The 20,284-nt window shown below is 35.0% G+C and overlaps 2 protein-coding genes across 2 annotated transcripts in view; both read right to left on the bottom strand.

Annotated features, from left to right (window-relative positions):
- LOC311305800 (uncharacterized protein) overlaps window positions 1–20,284 on the bottom strand; it is a 1,224,369-nt gene that overhangs the window by 957,914 nt on the left and 246,171 nt on the right. Inside the window, exons 5-6 of the mRNA XM_084433678.1 lie at window positions 4,641–4,814; window positions 3,747–3,917 (exon numbers count right to left, since the gene is read on the bottom strand). Coding sequence (XP_084289804.1) covers window positions 3,747–3,917; window positions 4,641–4,814 — 345 coding nt within the window. The remainder of the gene's footprint in view (window positions 1–3,746; window positions 3,918–4,640; window positions 4,815–20,284) is intronic.
- LOC311305896 (protein NLRC3-like) overlaps window positions 16,217–20,284 on the bottom strand; it is a 39,965-nt gene continuing 35,897 nt past the window's right edge. Inside the window, exon 11 of the mRNA XM_084433870.1 lies at window positions 16,217–16,659. Within this exon, the coding sequence (XP_084289996.1) occupies window positions 16,554–16,659 (106 nt within the window). The 3' untranslated portion in view covers window positions 16,217–16,553. The remainder of the gene's footprint in view (window positions 16,660–20,284) is intronic.

Raw genomic sequence — 20,284 nt, 5'->3', positions numbered from 1 at the left:
TATCCATTTATTTGTTAGTAAGTTCATTTTGTCATGCTGTTTTAGCAAGTTTTATTACAAAACCCTTAATTCCCAGGGATTTACAGTAGTTAGATTGTCAGTTGTAAAGTGTTTAATATGTGGCATTGAGTAATTAATATTTTTAAAGGGTGTTGTGTGTGCACTTATTTTGTGGCAGATTCCAGATGGTTTTTGAAACAAGCAAATTGCAGGTATATCTGAAAAATATGAGTGCCGCACTATAGAGAAATACCCACACACTCCAGACACCTTTAAAATGTATTTGCTTTATTTTCGTATATTATTTAACTTTTAAATGGATACAGAATACAAAGTAAATTTGTACTTTGTCCTACCCAAATTAGTAAGTAGTATTTAGTAAGTAAATAATTTGTAAAAAAATATGTGGCTAGAACACCAGCACCTCGATGTGCTTTTTTTCCACCCATGGTCGCAATCAGTGACTGGATGGACTACTGTGAAAGTCGGAGGTCGGGGCGGAGGTCAGCTCCATCTTTAAAATATAGATGAAGAATTGGCGAAGTAGGTTGTAGGGCTCACAATCTGTAAACGTGTTTATAGTTTTTTTGTTTTCTGTGTTGGCTTATTTATAAATATAATATGTATGTATGTATTATATGTATATGATCCATTTCTTATGTGTGTGTGTGTGTGTGTGTGTGTGTGTGTGTGTGTATATATATATATATATATATATATATATATATACACACACACACACACACACATATGAATACTTAAGATGTAAAAGCCTCTAAGTGCCATCTGAAATTTTCTTCTTGTTTGATCAATTTTATCAAGCTTGTATGTTTATGTTCAGTTATTTCACTTTAATGGCAATGAAAAGGACCTATTAACTGTCATTAAAGTGAAATTACTGAACCTTGATAAAAATGCTTTTCTTTTACATCTGAAGTCTTCATGTATACACATGTATATGAATGTGTGTGTGTGTATATGTGTGTATTGTATCTGACCTCAGTGTGTTACGCTACATGTATATGTGTGTGTATATATATATATATATATATATATATATATACACACACACACACACTGCTTGTGATATTGCCATCCATGAATGAATCAACAGAGATACACACACGCATACTATTGATTCATTCATGTTTATTCATTGATGGTAATATCACAAGCAAATAAATTACTTTTTCCTTACCAAAAATCAACATCTGTTATTGTTCACAGGTTTATGTGTGTGTTTTTTTTTTTTTTTTTTTTGAGGTAAAATGTATTGGCTAAATGATATTTAACTTAATTGAGAAATTACATAAAAGCTCTCGACAAAGGCGTGATCTGCGAGCAGCTGACCGACGACTCCTCTGAATTGTGAGCACGAACGACGTAAAAACGCAGACGAAAGCGGAAAGAAGAACTAAAAACATTGCTCTAAGTTGGTGCAGTCAGTGGAATGGGCTCTTTAACTTTTCGCGCTGATGTGGCCGCGCATGTTACGTGACAATACCAACCGTAATACCAGTACGTCCTGACTCCATTCATACTACCCGTATTCATACTATATAGAGCGTACTTTTTTAACGGTCGCGAAGTACGTTCTAATTTAAATGTAGTACCTACTCCCATAGTACCCGATTTCGGACGCAGCTTTAGTCCATATATGGAACACATGGAAAAAGTGCCATAATCATGTGACATTCTGGGGATTTTTCAAAAGTGGGCTTGCAGCTTAGTAGTTTAACCTGTTAAGATGCAACCCCACTTTTGAAAAATCCCCAGAAATGGCATACCCAAACTGAAACAGATACAGTTCATGAACCCTTTGTACTAAAAGCACAAGTATGATCTCATTTGAAAGCAGACACCTGGCAGTTTATTGAAAATGTAGAATTAATTATTGTCATAATGAAAAAAATAGTTATAAATAACATCAAAGTTTAGTAAGGTTATTAGAAATGTATTTTTATGAAATATCTTCATGAAAATAAAATTGAAGTTGGCACTGTATCAATCTAGAAATGCACTACAGCTAAAGCCACATCTCTGACCATGTTATATTTAAAATCTGAAGATGATAAGTCTAAAATTCTGTATTTAGTTAAATGTTTTTCAAGTTCATGTCATATGACTTTATTTTGATTAGATTCTAAAATGCTAATGATGTTTAGTCATCTTCTAAAGCATCCATTCAGTCTTTTGTCTCTATTGTTTTGTGGTGCAAACGAGCCCCATTCAGTCTCAGTCTCTCCTGGACACACTCACACCTCTCCAGCCTGGTTATGACACTAAATATGCATTTCTTTTGTCTGCATTATAATTACTAACGACTGGCTATTCACACTGTTTCAATCCCTAATTTCTTTTATCAAAGTTCTCACTTCACATTTGAAACTGTATCAAATGCCCTTCTTGAATAAAGAAACATTTCAGTAAGCATTCCTATTTAGAAAAAAAACTCATAAAAGTATAACTTCTAGGTGGCAGGTGCACCTAGGGCTAGCTAGCATTTTAGCTTAGCACATCATTAATACACAACAATTTATGAGATCAAAACCATGTTTGTGCTCCAAACTTACTCTATAACGCAAGTCAAGCGTTTTAAATACTCTTCTGTGATCTAATTTGGCTTCAGATAAAAAAAATCGGACAGAAAATATATTATATATTATTTTATAGTATTCTGCACGATGATAAACTCTATATCGATTAGCATTACATCATAGCTGCCAACTCTCACGCATTCACCGTGAGACACACGCAATTGACACTTTTCACACGCTCTCACGCCACACATCCATTTTCTCACGCACAGAAAAATCCCGGAGACTGACAGACTAGACAGAGCAGGTTACTTATGATATAAAAAAAATCTCAGCTCTCAGATTCTGTCACTTTTATTACGAAATTCAAACAATAAATACCGTTTTGGTGCTTGTAAATGTGACGCAACCTTTTACAGTCCGGACGCGACAGATCCCTAGCGACATGTGAACCGATCATCTCTAGCTAATAGTAAATAAACACGAAAGATACAGCCTACAACTTACCGAAATGTATATTCCTCATACATAATATCGACCAATCAAACAAACAAAGGGGTCAATAAAACCGCTGGAGAACAATTATATCACATAACATTTACCTCAGGAAAGCCATTTGATGACCATAATATAGGCTATAGCACGTTAGTTGGCTAGAAAAAATATCATTAAATAATGTTGTTATTATAATAAATAAAAAACGCATTATATTTAATTTGAGTTATTTTTAACCTTAAATAATATTAGCAGCTGAAAGGGCTCTCTGTATGTTTACAGCATTAGGTGAGTTGTTTTTTTCTTTAGAAAAATTAATGCCTATCTTGTGTAGCCTACCTAATATAAATATTCCATATGAGTCAATTTTAAATCAAATCACAATAACTGAATTGAATTGAAATAATAAAAAAGCGTATATTTTTTTTTACATCAGAATACAATAGAGGTCAAATACTGAAACTTGAGTCTTATATCTTTTTAATGATGTATAGTTTGTCAAGGTAATAACATTAATTCTGATAGTAACTTTGAACGATTAAAAAAAAAAAAAAAAAAAAACCCTTCAATGCGCCGGCGCACTGGCAAAGGTTAACAGGTTAATTGACTGTTTAATTTTATTATTTTAAATTGTTCTGGCTCTGTGTGACTGAGGGAAAAAAATTCTTACAAATTCTTAAAAAGTAATATAATAAATAAATGAGCAATACTCACGTCAGTGTGTTGAGTTGACAGTGTTTATCCTGCAGTAGAGCAGCGATCTGATTCACTCGTGTGTCTCCTAGTTTATGTTCACTCAGCTTCAGCTCTCTCTGGAGTAACGGGTTTATACCCACAACTCTATTCACATACTGACAGGCTTCCTCAGCAGCAGGACTCACAAACCTGCAGAAGAGGCAATTCAGGTATCAACTAAATGTCCACTGCATTACAAAAAATGATTGATACAATAAAAAACATAATTATTGTTTTAAAGACAAGCTTAAGTTAGTTATTTAGATGTCAAATTTTTCTTTAAACATTTAAATACACAAATAAATATATATTTAAAAGAAACTAGAGCAACACTCAGTCCTAAAGCAAACATAAGCATAAGAACAGAAAGGTCTCACAGAGCAGAAGGGCAAAAGCTCACTAGATCATGATTTTCAGTATGAATACAGAGTGTGAAATTAAGATCTTTCTGTCTTTAAAGCAGGAGGAGTGAGAAACGTCAGCACAGAGAAAACTGGCTTGTGAAACTGCATGTTTGTGAACATCTGGAGACTCATTGACCTGGTGCAGAGAGATGCAGTGAATCTGGGCTTGATGGAAAACTATTGTTACTTATTAAATGGAAAACTATTGTTAATTATTAAGGTATACTCCTGAATGTCAGCACACATATGCTGACCCATAATGTCTATTTGACCTGTAGCTCGTATCACAACTAAACTGTGTTGACGGTTATCATCATCATGACAGAACCTGCAGCATCTGATCTGATTTTGATCATTTTGATGCAACAAATTGTACAGCTTATTATATAACTAAAATAATATATTAGTTATGAATATTTAGCCTGCATATACAGTAGCTAATTTAGTAAATTATTTGATCCCGTCTCACCTCAGTGTCTTCAGTTGACAGTCTGGATCCTGCAGTAAATCACTGAGCTCCTTCACTCCTGATTGTCCAGGATCATTTCCTGTGAGATCCAGCTCTATCAGGTGTGAAGGGTTTGATCTCAGAGCTGAAGCCAGAGCTTTATAACCTTCTTCTGTCACACTGCAGTTAGAGAGTCTAGAACAGAGAGGAAAACATTCAGCTGATTAATCAGTTAACCCTCTGAGGTCGGCAAACGCGCCGGCGCGTTTTGCTAGATTTTTTTTCACATAGTACATGATTATAAACTATAGAGGGTCTTCTTTTTTTTTTGTGTACACTCACATTAACATCAAAACCTTGTTTTTATTTTTAAATAAATAAAATAAACAGGGTGCGCTTTCAGCTCACTCTGTCTCCGCAAAAATCTTTCTGAAACAAGTCTGGAAAATGAACTGAAACTCAGCTAATATTTATCACACAACCATGAAACATGCGTCTAAAGAAAGCTTTAAATTTCTACTTTTAAATAAAACAATTCACATTCAAAACAAACATTCTACTGCAATGTAATCTGTATGAAACTAAAGAGAAGTACAGTTTCTCCCGTCTCATCTAATTATCTGTAATGAGTTCACACCCACTCGCAGAGCACGCTATTCATAAGCTAATGAGCTGAGGTGATCTATGCAAAATAAAGTAAACGCCCCCTGAAATGCCTTAAAACCAGCAAGTTTCATTCATTCACTTTCCTGCGCAGTTGGAAGATGGCACGATTCACTGGTGAGGAAGCCCTTCAGCTAGTCCTGGATAGTGATGAAAAGTTCACTTTTTCCTCAGAAGAAGAGCAGGACTCTGACGATGAACGTTTGTATTTTGAAGAGCGACTTGATCCAGCCGTGGATAATATTTCGGATGAGTAAGTCTTTTTAAATTGACTTGCATTAGTTGACAAGCTATTTTATATAAACGTAGGCTACATATTTTACTGGTTGGACCATTTCCATACTTGTCATTCAGAGTAATTTATATTTAAATGGTCTAGGCTATGCTGTATAAAGTAGGAGAGAGGCTTCATGCATAGATAAACTTATTTGCACAAACGCGTTTCGGCGCGTGCCTTCAGAAGACTTTATACAGCAAAGCCTAGACATGCTGTAAAATATGTACAACGATATGTTTAGATCATAGGCCTGTATGAAAGTTAGAATTTTGAAATTAATTTAGAAAATATTATGTATGTTTAGATTATATTTTGACTAGTGTTTATGCTGTCTCATTATCATCAACGAAGAGTGCTTGCAAATATCAGTAACACTTTACGGTAAGGGTACATGAATTATCATGAATTCATGTATAAATTCATGCATGAAATATCCATTCATTCATGCATTAATATCTCATGAATCATCAGGAACTAACACGAGTTCAACGTTTTTCATTCATGACTTCATGGATGAACAACACCTTAATTAAAACATTAACTAAGATGAGTACATCATCGTGAATTATGATTTATTACACATGATCAGGATGTTTTCTTTGTTCACACAAAAAATTGGTCTTTACCACCCATTGTGGATAAAGCTATGGTTATGGTACATGAATCATCATGAATTCATGCATAAAAAAGTATTAATTCATGCATGCAAGACTACTCTTCGAATTATTAAAGGAATGTACAAAAATCCACATTATCTAATGCATGCAAACAGGCTAGACCAGTATATCAATTAATGTGAGAACTTTTTTTCTGAATTATGATCTGAGTTTCCAAGCATGTTCATGTCTTCTTCATAGCCTCAGGGTTCGTACACTTTTTCCAAGGTCAAATTCAAGCACTTTTCAAGCACTTTCCAGGTCCATTTTAAAGCTTTTTCCAGCACCTTACACTACCGTAAATTACATACCAATACATAGTTAAAATTATTATTTAGTGTTTTTATCACATCAAAAGAGATAAACAGCCAAATGTTTCATAATAGCAGAGGGCTGCACGATATTGAAGAAAAATTAGATATGCGATAACTCATTAAATAATGCGATATTCAATATGTGATACGATTATGCTTAAAGTGTGTCAAATTAACTTAAATTATCTTTAAAATGATATAACTTACACATACGTGTTTCACATTCTTTTTGTGATAAGAAAATACCCCTACAACTTCTGACAGTGAACATCAGTGTTTTACTGTAGCATAAGAAGTGTTATTTTAACATCACTGGGATTCAGGTTATCCTACATTAGGTTTATTTAACAACAGAAACTGATTAATCAAATGTAAAAATAAACACTGCTTAGTTTTCACTGCATGAATTAAATATACTGATTCTTATTAAAGCTACAAAAGTTAGCCTATTCAGACAAAAGCAGTGAGCATTTTCTTTGTCTTTTGTTCATGACCCCAGTTATTGCAAGCCGTTGCGATATGCAATTATGCATATTGTAATATATACATTTGCAATATTTCGATATATTGTGCAGCCCTAATATTTAAGCCAATCACAAGTTTTATTCTTCAAAATGTATCACTAAGTATATAGCCTAAAGCATATGAATAATATAGTTTTCATTATCTTAATGTCCAAATATTGCTTACCAGATAATGTGATTTATAGGCTGTAAAACTGAATTGAAATGAAACCGATATATTTCAATGGCTTGCGCCGCGCAACTCGGACCAAAGCGGAGCTCAGCGAGCTCGCGCGCACGCCGCGGTCAAAGTTTAAAATAGTTCAACTGTTGCCGCTGCGTGGCCAATAAAAACGGTGCATCCATACAACCGCGGAAATCAAAATGAAAACTCCGCCTACTTTTGCTCTGGCCAGCGTTACGCAAATCAATCTGTATCTGATTCTAAAGGGCTAAAAAAAAATTCTACATTTAATAAAGAACTATTTCGTCAGAAAGATATTTCTTGTGAAAGAAATACAGTTACAAATTCAAGCATTTTCAAGCATTTTATCCAAAATTCAAGCACTTTTCAAACCTTGAAAACACAACATCAAAATTCAAGCACTTTCAAGGATTTCAAGCATCCGTACGAACCCTGTAGCCTGCAGGTAAATGGACAAACACCAAAATTGGCCAATCACAGCACATAACATACGAATTCTGTTGGCATTCAAATACAGTAGTCATCATTAACATTAACATCATTAACAGTCATCATTATCATGTGTGTGGCCCCTCAACTAAAGTGGTGACTTGGTGCTTTGAAACACTGATGAACAATGTGTTTTCATTATGATCTGAGTTATCCAGCATGTTCATGTCTTCTTCATAGCCTGCAGGTAAATGGACAGACCCCAAAATTGGCCAATCACAGCACATAACATACGAATTCTGTTGGCATTCAAATACAGTAGTCATCATTAACTAAGCATTATATATCAATGACTTCATCATGTGTGTGGCCCCTCAACTAAAGTGGTGACTTGGTGCTTTGAAACACTGATGAACAATGTGGCATAACTGTGAAATGACATGAATATGAACATGAAAGTTCAAGCCTTTGCAAACAATGTACTGTGGACACAAATGGACTTTGATCTTAACTTGCAACGTGATCTCATTAGAATGCGCTACGTAAAGTGTAGTTCTACCATACGTACATTTATTTACGTTTTATACACACAGAAACGTATAATACTGACGTTTTTACAGCACTAAAATGTATAACATTTACGTATTGACAGCACAAAAACGTAATTTATTTACGTATAAACAACTTATACAAACAACGACATACAAATTTGGACGTATTCCTATTTAACTTATGCATATTAAAATCGTGGCATTAATGTTTTGACTCTATTGCATTCAATTGTCTTATCAATAAAATTTTCAGTCGCATTTATTAATACTAACGTTACTCATATAATAACGTTACTCATAAATATTAACATTTCATTCTGTTCGTGCCCTCTGCTGCAAACTCGTTTTGGAGGATTAGCCTACATGGTGTTAAACAAGAATACACCTTAAAACCTTAAAAATACCTCCTTTAATCGTTTAACCATTTTGTAATATTTGGTTTATTTACCGTGAGACACAAAAGACGTTTTCTCCTATAGACTCATAATACACTAAAACACAACATAATTTCACAAAAGAAATCAATTGTATTAGCTTAATGTGATCCAAATCTTTAGAATCCATACGTTGTTTGCAAGAAACAGATCCAAATGCAGCCCTTTATCCAGTGATCTTCATCTCCATTTCTCAGCGGAGACCGTCAACGTCAAATCCGCGCTCGTGGTGAATTCAAATTCAAAAATTGCGCCCGAAGCGTTACGACATGTTTTACAGCAGTGATATCAAACACTCATTGGCTCTCGCATGCTTCGTCACAGATTGCGACATGCCGTGTTTAAATTGTGTACTACATACACAGAGCGAACAGCGAGCGAACTGAAACCGGATTAACATTTTCATGGATTAATAACTTAAATTCTGCTCTGTAACGTTACCTCATACAAAACTATTATATAAATAATATAAATAATGCTTAGTTAATGATGACTACTGTATTTGAATGCCAACAGAATTCGTATGTTATGTGCTGTGATTGGCCAATTTTGGTGTCTGTCCATTTACCTGCAGGCTATGAAGAAGACATGAACATGCTTGGAAACGCAGATCATAATTCAGAAAAAAAGTTCTCACATTAATTGATCTACTGTTCTAGCCTGTATGCATGCATTAGATAATGTGGATTTTTGTACATTCCTTTAATAATTCGAAGAGTAGTCTTGCATGCATGAATTAATACTTTTTTATGCATGAATTCATGATGATTCATGTACCATAACCATAGCTTTATCCACAATGGGTGGTAAAGACCAATTTTTTGTGTGAACAAAGAAAACATCCTGATCATGCGTAATAAATCATAATTCATGATGATGTACTCATCTTAGTTAATATTTTAATTAAGGTGTTGTTCATCCATGAAGTCATGAATGAAAAACGTTGAACTCGTGTTAGTTCCTGATGATTCATGAGATATTAATGCATGAATGAATGGATATTTCATGCATGAATTTATACATGAATTCATGATAATTCATGTACCCTTACCAGTGTTTCCTCTATGTTGATTAGTTAATGGTGGCCCGCCACGGCAAAATTCTTGCCGCCACGGTAACGTTAGGGCTCAACAGTGCAACCATTTCACTCGCATTTGCGCCTAAATATGTCTGTGTGCGACCATGAAAAGATATTTAGGCGCACTTGTGCGACTGACCCGATCGAAGATTTTTTTTTGGCGGCCGCCAAAGCGAATTTTTGTCCCGCCAAAGTCTTATTTGACCGGTGTGTAATGTAGATAAACTGCTGCGCTTGTGACAGCTGGGCGCATGTTTAAAAGAACGAGAGAGCGAGAGCGCACGCGAGCACTCTCTTTGCGAAGCAAGGTTCCACGTTTTAATGAATGGTTAAACGACTGATCTTTCCAACACTGAACTCACGAGACGTCTGAATCGGTGTATAACAGATCGGTAACACTTTACAATAAGGTTCCATTTATTAAACTCTAGTTATAACTAAATTAGTTAACATTAACTTTTAATAAACTGCACTTCTACAGAATGTATTAATCTTTGCTATGTTCATTTCAACATTTAATAGCCTACATTATTGAAATCAAAAGTTGTATTTGTTAACATTTAGTTAATGCACTGTGAACTAACATGAACAAACAATAAACAGCTGTATTTTTATTAAGATTAATAAAGATGAATACATTCAGTAACATGTATTGCTCATGGTTCATGTTAGTAATAAACTAATGTTAAATCAAAACATTTTGTAAAGTGTTTCAAAAAAATAATTTACAGAACACCTTAAAATAAGTTGTTCGGACAGACCTGCCCCCACTGCTAAAAAAAATCCTAAAGGAAACACTGCTTACCATAAAGTGTTACCCAAATATCTATTGCAAATGTGTGTATGTGCTGAAATGTGTAAATATGCCCAGCTGATGAATTGCAAATGTGTTAATGTTTGCGTTGTGCGATCTCCGTAATGGCCCATTGACACACAATATATGCCTACAGCACGTGTCTACAATTATTCGCATCAGTTATTCATATAGACTAATGGTAATATACTTTGAAATATTTATGTTATAATAGTTTTCAACTTTAAAAAAAAAAGGAATGTTACTGCATCACCTTCATCTGCAACTCGGAGGGCGCGCAGCAACACAGTCGAACATCAGAAAGAGTAAGTACATATTTACCCATGTTAGTTAATACTTATTATAATATACTATATAATATACTAGTTAATACTTGTAATAATACTTATTACAATATGAGCCTGTATGACTTTATTTATTTTTGGAGGTTGGTTGATAATGTTACATAATTTTTCTTTGTGTTATCTTATCAGCATGCTAATGCCCATCAGTTGTGCATGTGCTGGAATAGTACTCTAAAATATATGATAATAATAATTTTCAACTTTTTTTGAAAGGAATGATGTAGGTTCTGCAACTCGCACTAAGAGGGCACGCAGCAACATAGACAGAAATCAGAAAGAGTAAGTACATATTTACCCACTATTTTACAGATGTTAGACCTGATGTTGTTTTATCAACATGCTGACTGTCCATCAGTTATGCATGTGCTGGCATAGTACTTTGTTCAACCTTTATTAATATTAATATTATTATTTTTATAGGAATGTGGTAGCATCACTCTCAGCCTCACCTGCAACTCGCACTGACACGCGACAGGTGTCGTTCAGTTTTGAGAACAACTGAAAAGTAAGTACACTTATTCCCTTTCTTTCAGATATTAGTATAATTCTGTTTACATATTCCGGTTTTACATAGTCCATACAAACATTATGTGTCTGTATGGCTTTGCATCTGGCCAATATTACTTTTAATGATTGAAATGCAGTTGTTGTATTTTGTGTAATAAACATGCTCACAGTTGTTTGTTTGTTTTACAGCTATAAAGGTGATGGTGATCATCAGACACCTGTTGCAAAGAGGGCCAAGACAAACATTCAGACAAGCAACAAGCAGTCTACTCTGTCATGAAAAACAGAGACTGACATTGATATGGTTCCACAGACTCTGAGATTCCTGCCTGCACGGAAACCTGGCCCACAGCTGAGTCCTGCTGATGCACACGCTCCTCTGAGTCTCTTCAAAATGTTTTTTTCTGAGAATGCAGTGGCAACTCTGTGCCACAACACCAATGCTCAAGCTGCTGGTGCAATTGCAAAAGGCCGCAAATATAAATGGACTGATGTCAGCATCAGTGAGATGTACCGCTACATTGGGCTGCTTTTTTACATGGCTATGGTGAAGATCAGCTCCGTCAGCGACTACTGGCGGCAAGACAGTCTTTTCTCTTTGCCTTTTCCTGCCACAATCATGTCCCGGGACAGATACCGCACCATTTCATGGAATCTGCACATGAGTCACCCAGATGCAGATAAGGAGAATGACAGAAAGAGGGGCACACCTGAACATGACCGGCTTTTCAGGGTCAAACCTCTCATGGACACTATCCGTCATGCTTGTAAAGCCATCTATCATCCTAAAATAAACGTAGCTGTCGATGAGAGAATGGTGGCACGCAAAGCACACACAGGTATGACGCAGTACATGAAAGCCAAACCAACCAGATGGGGTTTCAAGTTGTTTGTTCTTGCAGACTCATCAAATGGATACACTGTGGACTTTTCTGTGTACACAGGAAAGAACAACTTTCCTTCAGGCCATGGACTGTCACATGATGCTGTAACATCTCTTTTGGACTGTAAAGTTTTAGGCTCTGGGTACCATGTGTACATGGACAATTTCTACACAAGCTCTCCTCTTCTTTGTTAAGGCTGCTTCACTTGATGGCCCATTAGCCATTGGGGGAGTGTCTATGTCACACCCCTGGTCTGAATCTCATTAATATTGATGGCCATTACCCCTCCCATGCATAAAGCTCTTCTGACAAAAAAACTGTTTTACAAAGTTTAAATCAATGTATTGTTTTATGAGAAAGATTAGGCAGGATGATTTTCACATCATTTTGAAGCCAGAACTCGAAGCGACAACATACATTAGTCAAAAGTATTGTGGACACATATTTAGTATGTGTTTTGTGGTCTTATTTCAGCAACTTTCATTTTTATTTTTTCAAATAACCATGCATAAACATTATTCTCTTAAAAATACAAAGATTTACAAGCATGTTGATCAGATATTATGGTAGCCCTGTTTGTGCTATATAGAGTGAATTTACACCTTTGCCATTAACATGTTTATAAATAACTGAAAAAACAAAACAAATGTCAGAGCATGTCAGAACACCTCCAGGGCCCAGAAAACCCCTCAGACCCCAGAGGGTTAAACCTGAACAATATAAATCCTTAACCCTCTGGGGACCAAGGTGTTTTTGGGGCCCTTGAGATGTTCTGACATGCCTTGACATTTGTGCTTTTTTCAGTTATTTATAAACATGTTAATGGCAAAGGTGTACATTTTGAACAGGATCGATTGATGTATTACACGAAAATGAAAGATCAAAATTAACAGAGCATTTTGTGTTTATTTTTCATTGCTAAAAAAAAAAACGAGCAAAACGCGCGGGCGCGTTTTTGGTCCCCAGAGGGTTAAACTGAATTTTATTTTATTCTTTATACAAATGTATTGAAAGTCAGTTGCAAAAACTGACAATTGAATATGGAGGCAAACAAAAGGCTCAGTGAACTTTAATATGTTAGACATCAACATCCCTTTCAAGATTGCAATTAACTAAAACTGTACAACTCTGAAAGTCTATGATCTGAAAATGGTCGGAAAATTTGAAAATTAAAGTTTGGGAATGGCCCAATAAGTTGAAACGGGTTACATGCTTATTTCACAGATAAGAATACATTTTTTATTTGATTCAATGGTAATTTAAAGTTTTACTTGGCTTTTTCAGCCACACTTCAGAGAACTTTAGAGCGCTAATGTCTGTTAACATGAATATTTGAAAGCCTCCAAGCACAGACATCACACTTTAAATAAGGGCTGCACGATATTGGGAAAAATTGCATTGCGATATTTTTTTTCCCAACGATATATATTGCGATATTGCGAGCCATCAATCCAGGCTATAAGACTGCTTTAAAACTTTCACAGAGACCTCAAACAGAAAGCACAAAGCCTTTCTTTAAAGCAAATTTCGTTTTGTATTAATTGTATCTTAATTTTAATCAGTGTTTCATTATCCAATTTCCTAGATTTAATAAATAAAAAGTAAATATAGCAGACAATAGATAATCACGACACGCGCCTGAACTAGAGCTTAAGCTATCATCCATTAACCAAAACTCAGCGTATAGGGTAGCCAACTCGCCTCACACACCTTAAAAAAAAAAAAAAAAAAATAACTATTATCTACAGAAATCTCTACTTTTAAACAGAACCATTCAGAATTCTGACTCAACACTAGGTATGCAAACAACGATTAAATCACTAAATTATAAATTACTATAAACAAAAACAGCACAATTTAAATCTTAACTTATAAGAAGTAGAATATACATATATGGAAAATACATTATCCATTAAATATTATAATCCCCTGCAATTATTTGCATTACAGTGCAGCACCAAATGAATGCAGCACAAAATGAACGCTTAATGTCACTTCAGTATTACTCACTGAAAAAAACACAACAGTAAAATGGCACAATGACAACCTCGCTTATATTGAACATCAAACTTTTATCAACAAAACAAATAGGACAGATGGCATAGTATACCTCCATTGTAACAATGATAAATGAAGGTCTTAGTGTTTTCCCCTCAATTTAAAACAAATGCTTAGTTTGTGGTTCATTAGTATTAATGAAAATACGTCAATAATAAAATAGTACAATGATAAATTCACTTAAATTAAACATTGGACTTTTATTAACAAAATTGATAAGAAGGATGTTATGCTATACCCACATTGTAACAAATAAATAAAAAATCTTTGGACTGCTTAGTTTGTGGCTCATTATTATTTTGAATGAAAAACACAACAACAATAGAACAAAGACAAACTTACTTATATTAAACAAAGAAATGCAACTTTTATTTATAACTTTTAGCCTCTGGGATCGTCCCGTCAATCATTGCACCTTACTTTAGTCATGCGACTCATGTGGCTCAACTTACCTCAGTATCTCCAATTTACAATTTATATTCTTCAGTCCAGTGCAGAGCAGCTTCACTCCTGAATCCTGCAGATTATTATTGTTCATGTTCAGCTCTTTCAGATTGGTATCTGATCCAAGAACTGCAGCCAGAGCTGAACAGCTTTTTTCTGTTAAGTTACAATCATTTAACCTACAATAAATCACAATACAGAATTAGATGGCACAAATACAATACATTTTCTATATACAATTATTAAATACATTTTCCTTTTTTTTTTTTTTTACATAAACAGCATACAATGCATTCAAACAGCATTCATCTACAAAAAATACTATTTCCAGTACATTAGTATTTTTATTCAGATAAAATATCCTAGATAAAATTAAGCATGTTTGAAAAAAATATTTGCGTTAAGATTTATAGCTATAGGATTTCTTCTCTATTTCTGTCACCTGATGGAGTTTGGGTTCTTGTCACTGTTGCCTCTGGCTTCCTTAGTTGGAGACACTTAATATTCAACAATATTATTGACTTGACTGCACTGACACTATTAGATGAGACAGTTCACACTTTTATGGCAAGTTAAAGGCCTTTCACTATAATTCTAAAAATGCCTTCATTCACATGTACACGTCTTTTTGTTATAAAATCTGTCTTTTGATAAATGTTTATTTGTAAATCTCTCAATCTACATATTACATTACATTATTATTACATTAAACAACAGAATTACTGATAAAAATAAGCATTTAAAATGTCTAATTACTGGGAGATCCAGAGGGACTGTCACGGTGTGTTGCAGGCAGAAGAAGACGAAGGAAAATCAAAAGTTCCAATGCAAACTTTTGCTCACAATATAAATAATACAGATACATAGAAGACGGGCAGAAGGTTCACACACACTAAATACGACGGAGATCGGACAAGGACTGACTGAACAGAATGGAACTTAAATACAAACACACATTACACTGATTAACAGAACACAGGTGAGATAGATGACGATTAGTGGTCGACCGATATTGGTTTTTTGATGGCCGATGCCGATATCTTAGAGAGCAGGATGGCCAATGGCCGATGTAAAGCCGATATTTTTATTATATACTTTATATTTATTTTAATCAATATTTAATCACTTATATATAAACTAGAAAACAAATCTTTTTCATGCTTATACTTTAGATGGCAACTTTTTGTACCTGCAAACCTATTACAGTATTTTTCACCAATAAAGTAATTGTTTAAAAATATATGAATATGTGAATAAAAAGGAAGCAAACACTGTAACAGGGCACTCAGTAATCTGGTAATATAGTGCGCACTGGTAATCATATTTCTTTCAAATAAAGACAAGGTAACGCTAATATTGCATACAGCACACAGTGAAAACAATATGAATATGACACAGTGGCCAACTGGATATAGCTGTAATGATACAGGAGATTGAGAAGGATCCATTTGCAGCTTTATTGAAGGAACGTCAAACAGGCAGGGGTCAGAGAACAGCAAACAGGGAAATCAAAGGTCAACACAGAGAGAGTAGTCAGGTAACCGGCAGAAGATCGGGGCAGGCAGCAAGAGACAATAATCCAAAGGCAATCCAAGTCAAGACAGGCAGCAAGCAGGCAGAAGTGAGATAACAATCCGAGGTCGGCAACAAGATCAGTAGAATAGGGTAAACGCTCAGAAATTACAGGCCGTGGCAATGCAATACTTCGCACTGATCTTCCATTTGAGTGTGGATTAAATAGAGAGTCTGAATGAGGTGCAGGTGTGTGCGCAATCAGTCCCAGGTATGAAGCATTATGGGGATTGGAGTTCCCGAGAGAACTAGTATTCCGGTGAAGGCTCCCTCTGGTGGTGGAGAGGAGGCGGTGCGGGAGCCCGCTCTGTAACAATAGCACAGCATATTTTAAAATGAAGGATTTAAAGTTTTTCGATCGCGTCTCCTGTTAAGCTGATCTTCTGTTCGCATTCACACACTTCGCACGGACCGACCGTCACTCGCAATCACACATTTATCAGGCTACAATGCACACCTCACAAGATATCACAGCTGGATTCCATTAAATCTGCAAGGTTTGTGATATTAAATGTTTATTAGATATTCAGAGATTTGTTTAAATGATGTAGATGTGCATTTGCTGAATGTTGACGAGTAAATGAGAAAGTATTTTAGCCTGATTGTTTGCCTTTTCTGTTACAAATAATATAAAAGCAACACTTTACTTTTTCGCATTTACTTTCTTTGTTTACCAGTTCTGTATTCAGTTCAAAGTATTAGATATGACTGACAGAGATTGTAAACTAATGAAGATGGAGAATGTGAGTGAGCGCTGTGTGATCAGGCGCTGGTGTTCTCTTCTCAGGCGCTGGTGTTCTCAGCGCCGCCCGTCAAAATAAAAGTCCCGCTTCCAACACATCGGCCAATCAGAAAACCGTATCTGCCGATGCCGATATTTTATAAATGCAAAATATCATATCGGTCGACCACTAATGACTATGATGACTAAACAGGTGATACAACTGAACTGATAACCATAGAAACAAAGGAGTGGCGGGAAAAGAACAAAGGCAAACAGGAACCAAGCAAAACTCGAAAGTCCAAACAAACACAGACATGTGACAGGGACCACTAATATATGATGTGGTAATATATATGTACTTTATTTAAGAAGCCTGTTTTATAAAAATCTCAATGTTTTATATTATAACCTTGCAGAATTTCATCTTACTTGTTGGCAATATAAATAACATCTGTACCAAATTACATTATTTCCCCCCAGTTTGGGTATATCAATAAAATATGTCGTAAAAAAAAAAAAAAAAAAAAAAAATCGGACTATTATTTCATATGTCAGGCTTTACAGGGATAAGTTCATGTTCATCAATGAACTTAATATAGAGTAATGATGATATAGAGTAATGATATAGAGTAATGATGATGATGAACTCTATATTCAGTTCATCATCAACTGAATATAGAGTAATGTAGATAAAGACATTTTTCAGATGAGAGCAAAACATAATTTCAAACTAATGGCACAGACAAGCTCACCAATTACCCATTCAGCAATGTAGCTGCTGCGCACATGTTCATTAATTAATAGGGCCGGGACTCGATTAAAAAAATTAATCTAATTAATTAGAGCAGCCTTTCTCAAAGTGGGTGCCGCGGCACACTGGGGTGCCCCCTGACTGTGTCAGGGGTGCCGCCAAAAAAATTCGTAGGTTAAAAAAAAAAAAAATCGGACATTTCATATATAAATATATTTGAATTTACATAAATACATTCTTCTTCTTTTTAACCCTTTCGCACGTACGACCACACCGGTGTGATCAGTCTTGGCTGGTCCCTGGAGCACCGGTGTGATTAGAACGGTCAGTGCATGACGTGATCAACTGCTAAATTCAAATGTGCTTTCGCGCGTTGGCTGGCGCTGAGCCAGAGACAGGCGCGCTCAGCTGTCATATATCACAACTTTTCAGTGTTTTCATTCACATAATGTTTGTTTTAGGTTTCAGACATAAGTACTAAAAAAACAATACATTTAGAGTTTGTCAAATACACACTGATGTCAAAGGAAGAGGCAATAATAATCCTTTCCATTATAATTAGTTTTATTCATATCAGATACACATTGTGTAAGTAACTTTAAAGTTTACTCTGTTCTTCTCCCAGTTCACCTGCCACTTACTTTTATGTATTTCGGGAGAAGTGGATGAATTCACTTGTTGTAAATCCAACAGATCCGATTCTCTGAACTGCATCTGCGGCACAAACTAACATGACGGCGCATATAGCTCAACTAACGCGATCGTTATAAAGGTGTTCAAAAAACAAAACACTTCCACTTGCATATATTTGACAATCGGAATATCAGATATTTCATGCCATATCTAACACATTTGTGAATATTTTGAATAAAAAAGGAAAAATGACATAAAAGCAGATCATCATTCATTCAGCTCTGTTGTTGCTGCGGTGTGTCACGTGACAAGCAATGACGCGTCACCATGGAAACCATAAAGTGACACATTCTAAATAATGGTCACCTTGAAAAACTCACGCTGGGGGATCAGCCAGAATATTTTAAATGTACGTGTGAAAGGGTTAAACATATGAACGGATTAATAAAATTGTAAATTCATTTTATTTATATATATATATATATATATATATATATATATATATATATATATAATTTGCATTTACATTTGGGTTATGCAGTGTTTTTAAATTATATTTTACACTGGGTGCCTTGAGATTTTATGCACTTTTGAAAGGTGCCCTGACGGAAAAAAGTTTGAGAAAGGCTGAATTAGAGGCTTTGTAATTAATTAATCGAAATTAATCGCATTTTAATTGCATATAAATTAGGGCTGTCAATCAATTAAAAATAATTGTGTTGAACATGTTATTGAAATAATGTTCAAATGTTCAAAGGGTGAGCATTGAAATAATTGTGCCTAGCAAATAATCAATACAATACAATTGAACATTATTAAATTATTGAACATTATTAAATTATACATTTGATATTAAACATTAAATTATAAACATTATTTACACTTGCTTTACAGGTTTTTAACATTACTTTGAAAATGCTGAAATTTAAAGTTTGAGATGTTTTTCATCTGTTTTAGAAAGTATTTTTAGACTTTTGTTTTTTCAGAATAAAACTTGTTTTACAATCTTGAGCATGTTATATTTTTATTAAATGTGTTTAATTAAGCCATTGCTGCAAGTAATTTGACAGTTAACAATATTTTAGTGTACAGTTAATCACAAATTCAGTCAGCATTGTCATGACTCATTATCCCATGATGAAAGGTAATACGGTGAAACAACGTCACGATATCAACGTTGATTCAATTTGCAAAACCGAAGCATAATTCATCATTGGTTCAACAACGTCGACATACAATCTTTATTCACCCATATTGAAAGAAGAGACGGTGAAACAACGTCACGAAATCAACAATGAAACAAACGTCACGATTTCAACGTTGATTCGTTTTGCACAATCGAAACATAATCCAACACTGATTCGACCTTGGTCCCTTACGTTCACCGGTGAATCAACGTTGAAATGCCGGCTGTTTTTTATAAGTAAATGTTCCAATCAATGATCCAGGCAGCGCCAGCGCGTTCTCGTCTCCCTCCTTCATTTTCCAGTCGAATTGTGGCTACAACGGCTCCAGGTTCAAAGGTCAATACGGAATGGATTAATCTGCGTTATTTTTTTTAACGCGTTATTTTTTCTCAGATTAATTAATCGAAATTAACGCGTTAATGTCACGGCCCTATTAATTAATAAATTCCACCTGCTCTCCTCCTTACCTATGCAATTGCTGAATTTATTTTCCCCCTCCACCGTATAGCTCCATCGGCCTATCTCCGTTCAAGTGCTTCGAGCCCACATAGCATGGGTTTCCCTTCAGGTTCTCCAGTTAAACTTTCATTTCTCACTGCCGCAGCAGTGCTTTCTCCCCTCATCAAAATATATTTCT

This window comes from Rutilus rutilus (assembly GCF_951802725.1).
Source record: "Rutilus rutilus genome assembly, chromosome: 1".
Classification (NCBI taxonomy): Eukaryota; Metazoa; Chordata; class Actinopteri; order Cypriniformes; family Leuciscidae; genus Rutilus; species Rutilus rutilus.
The sequence above is the reverse complement of the archived record's forward strand: the minus strand, read 5'-3'. Positions and strand labels throughout refer to the sequence as shown.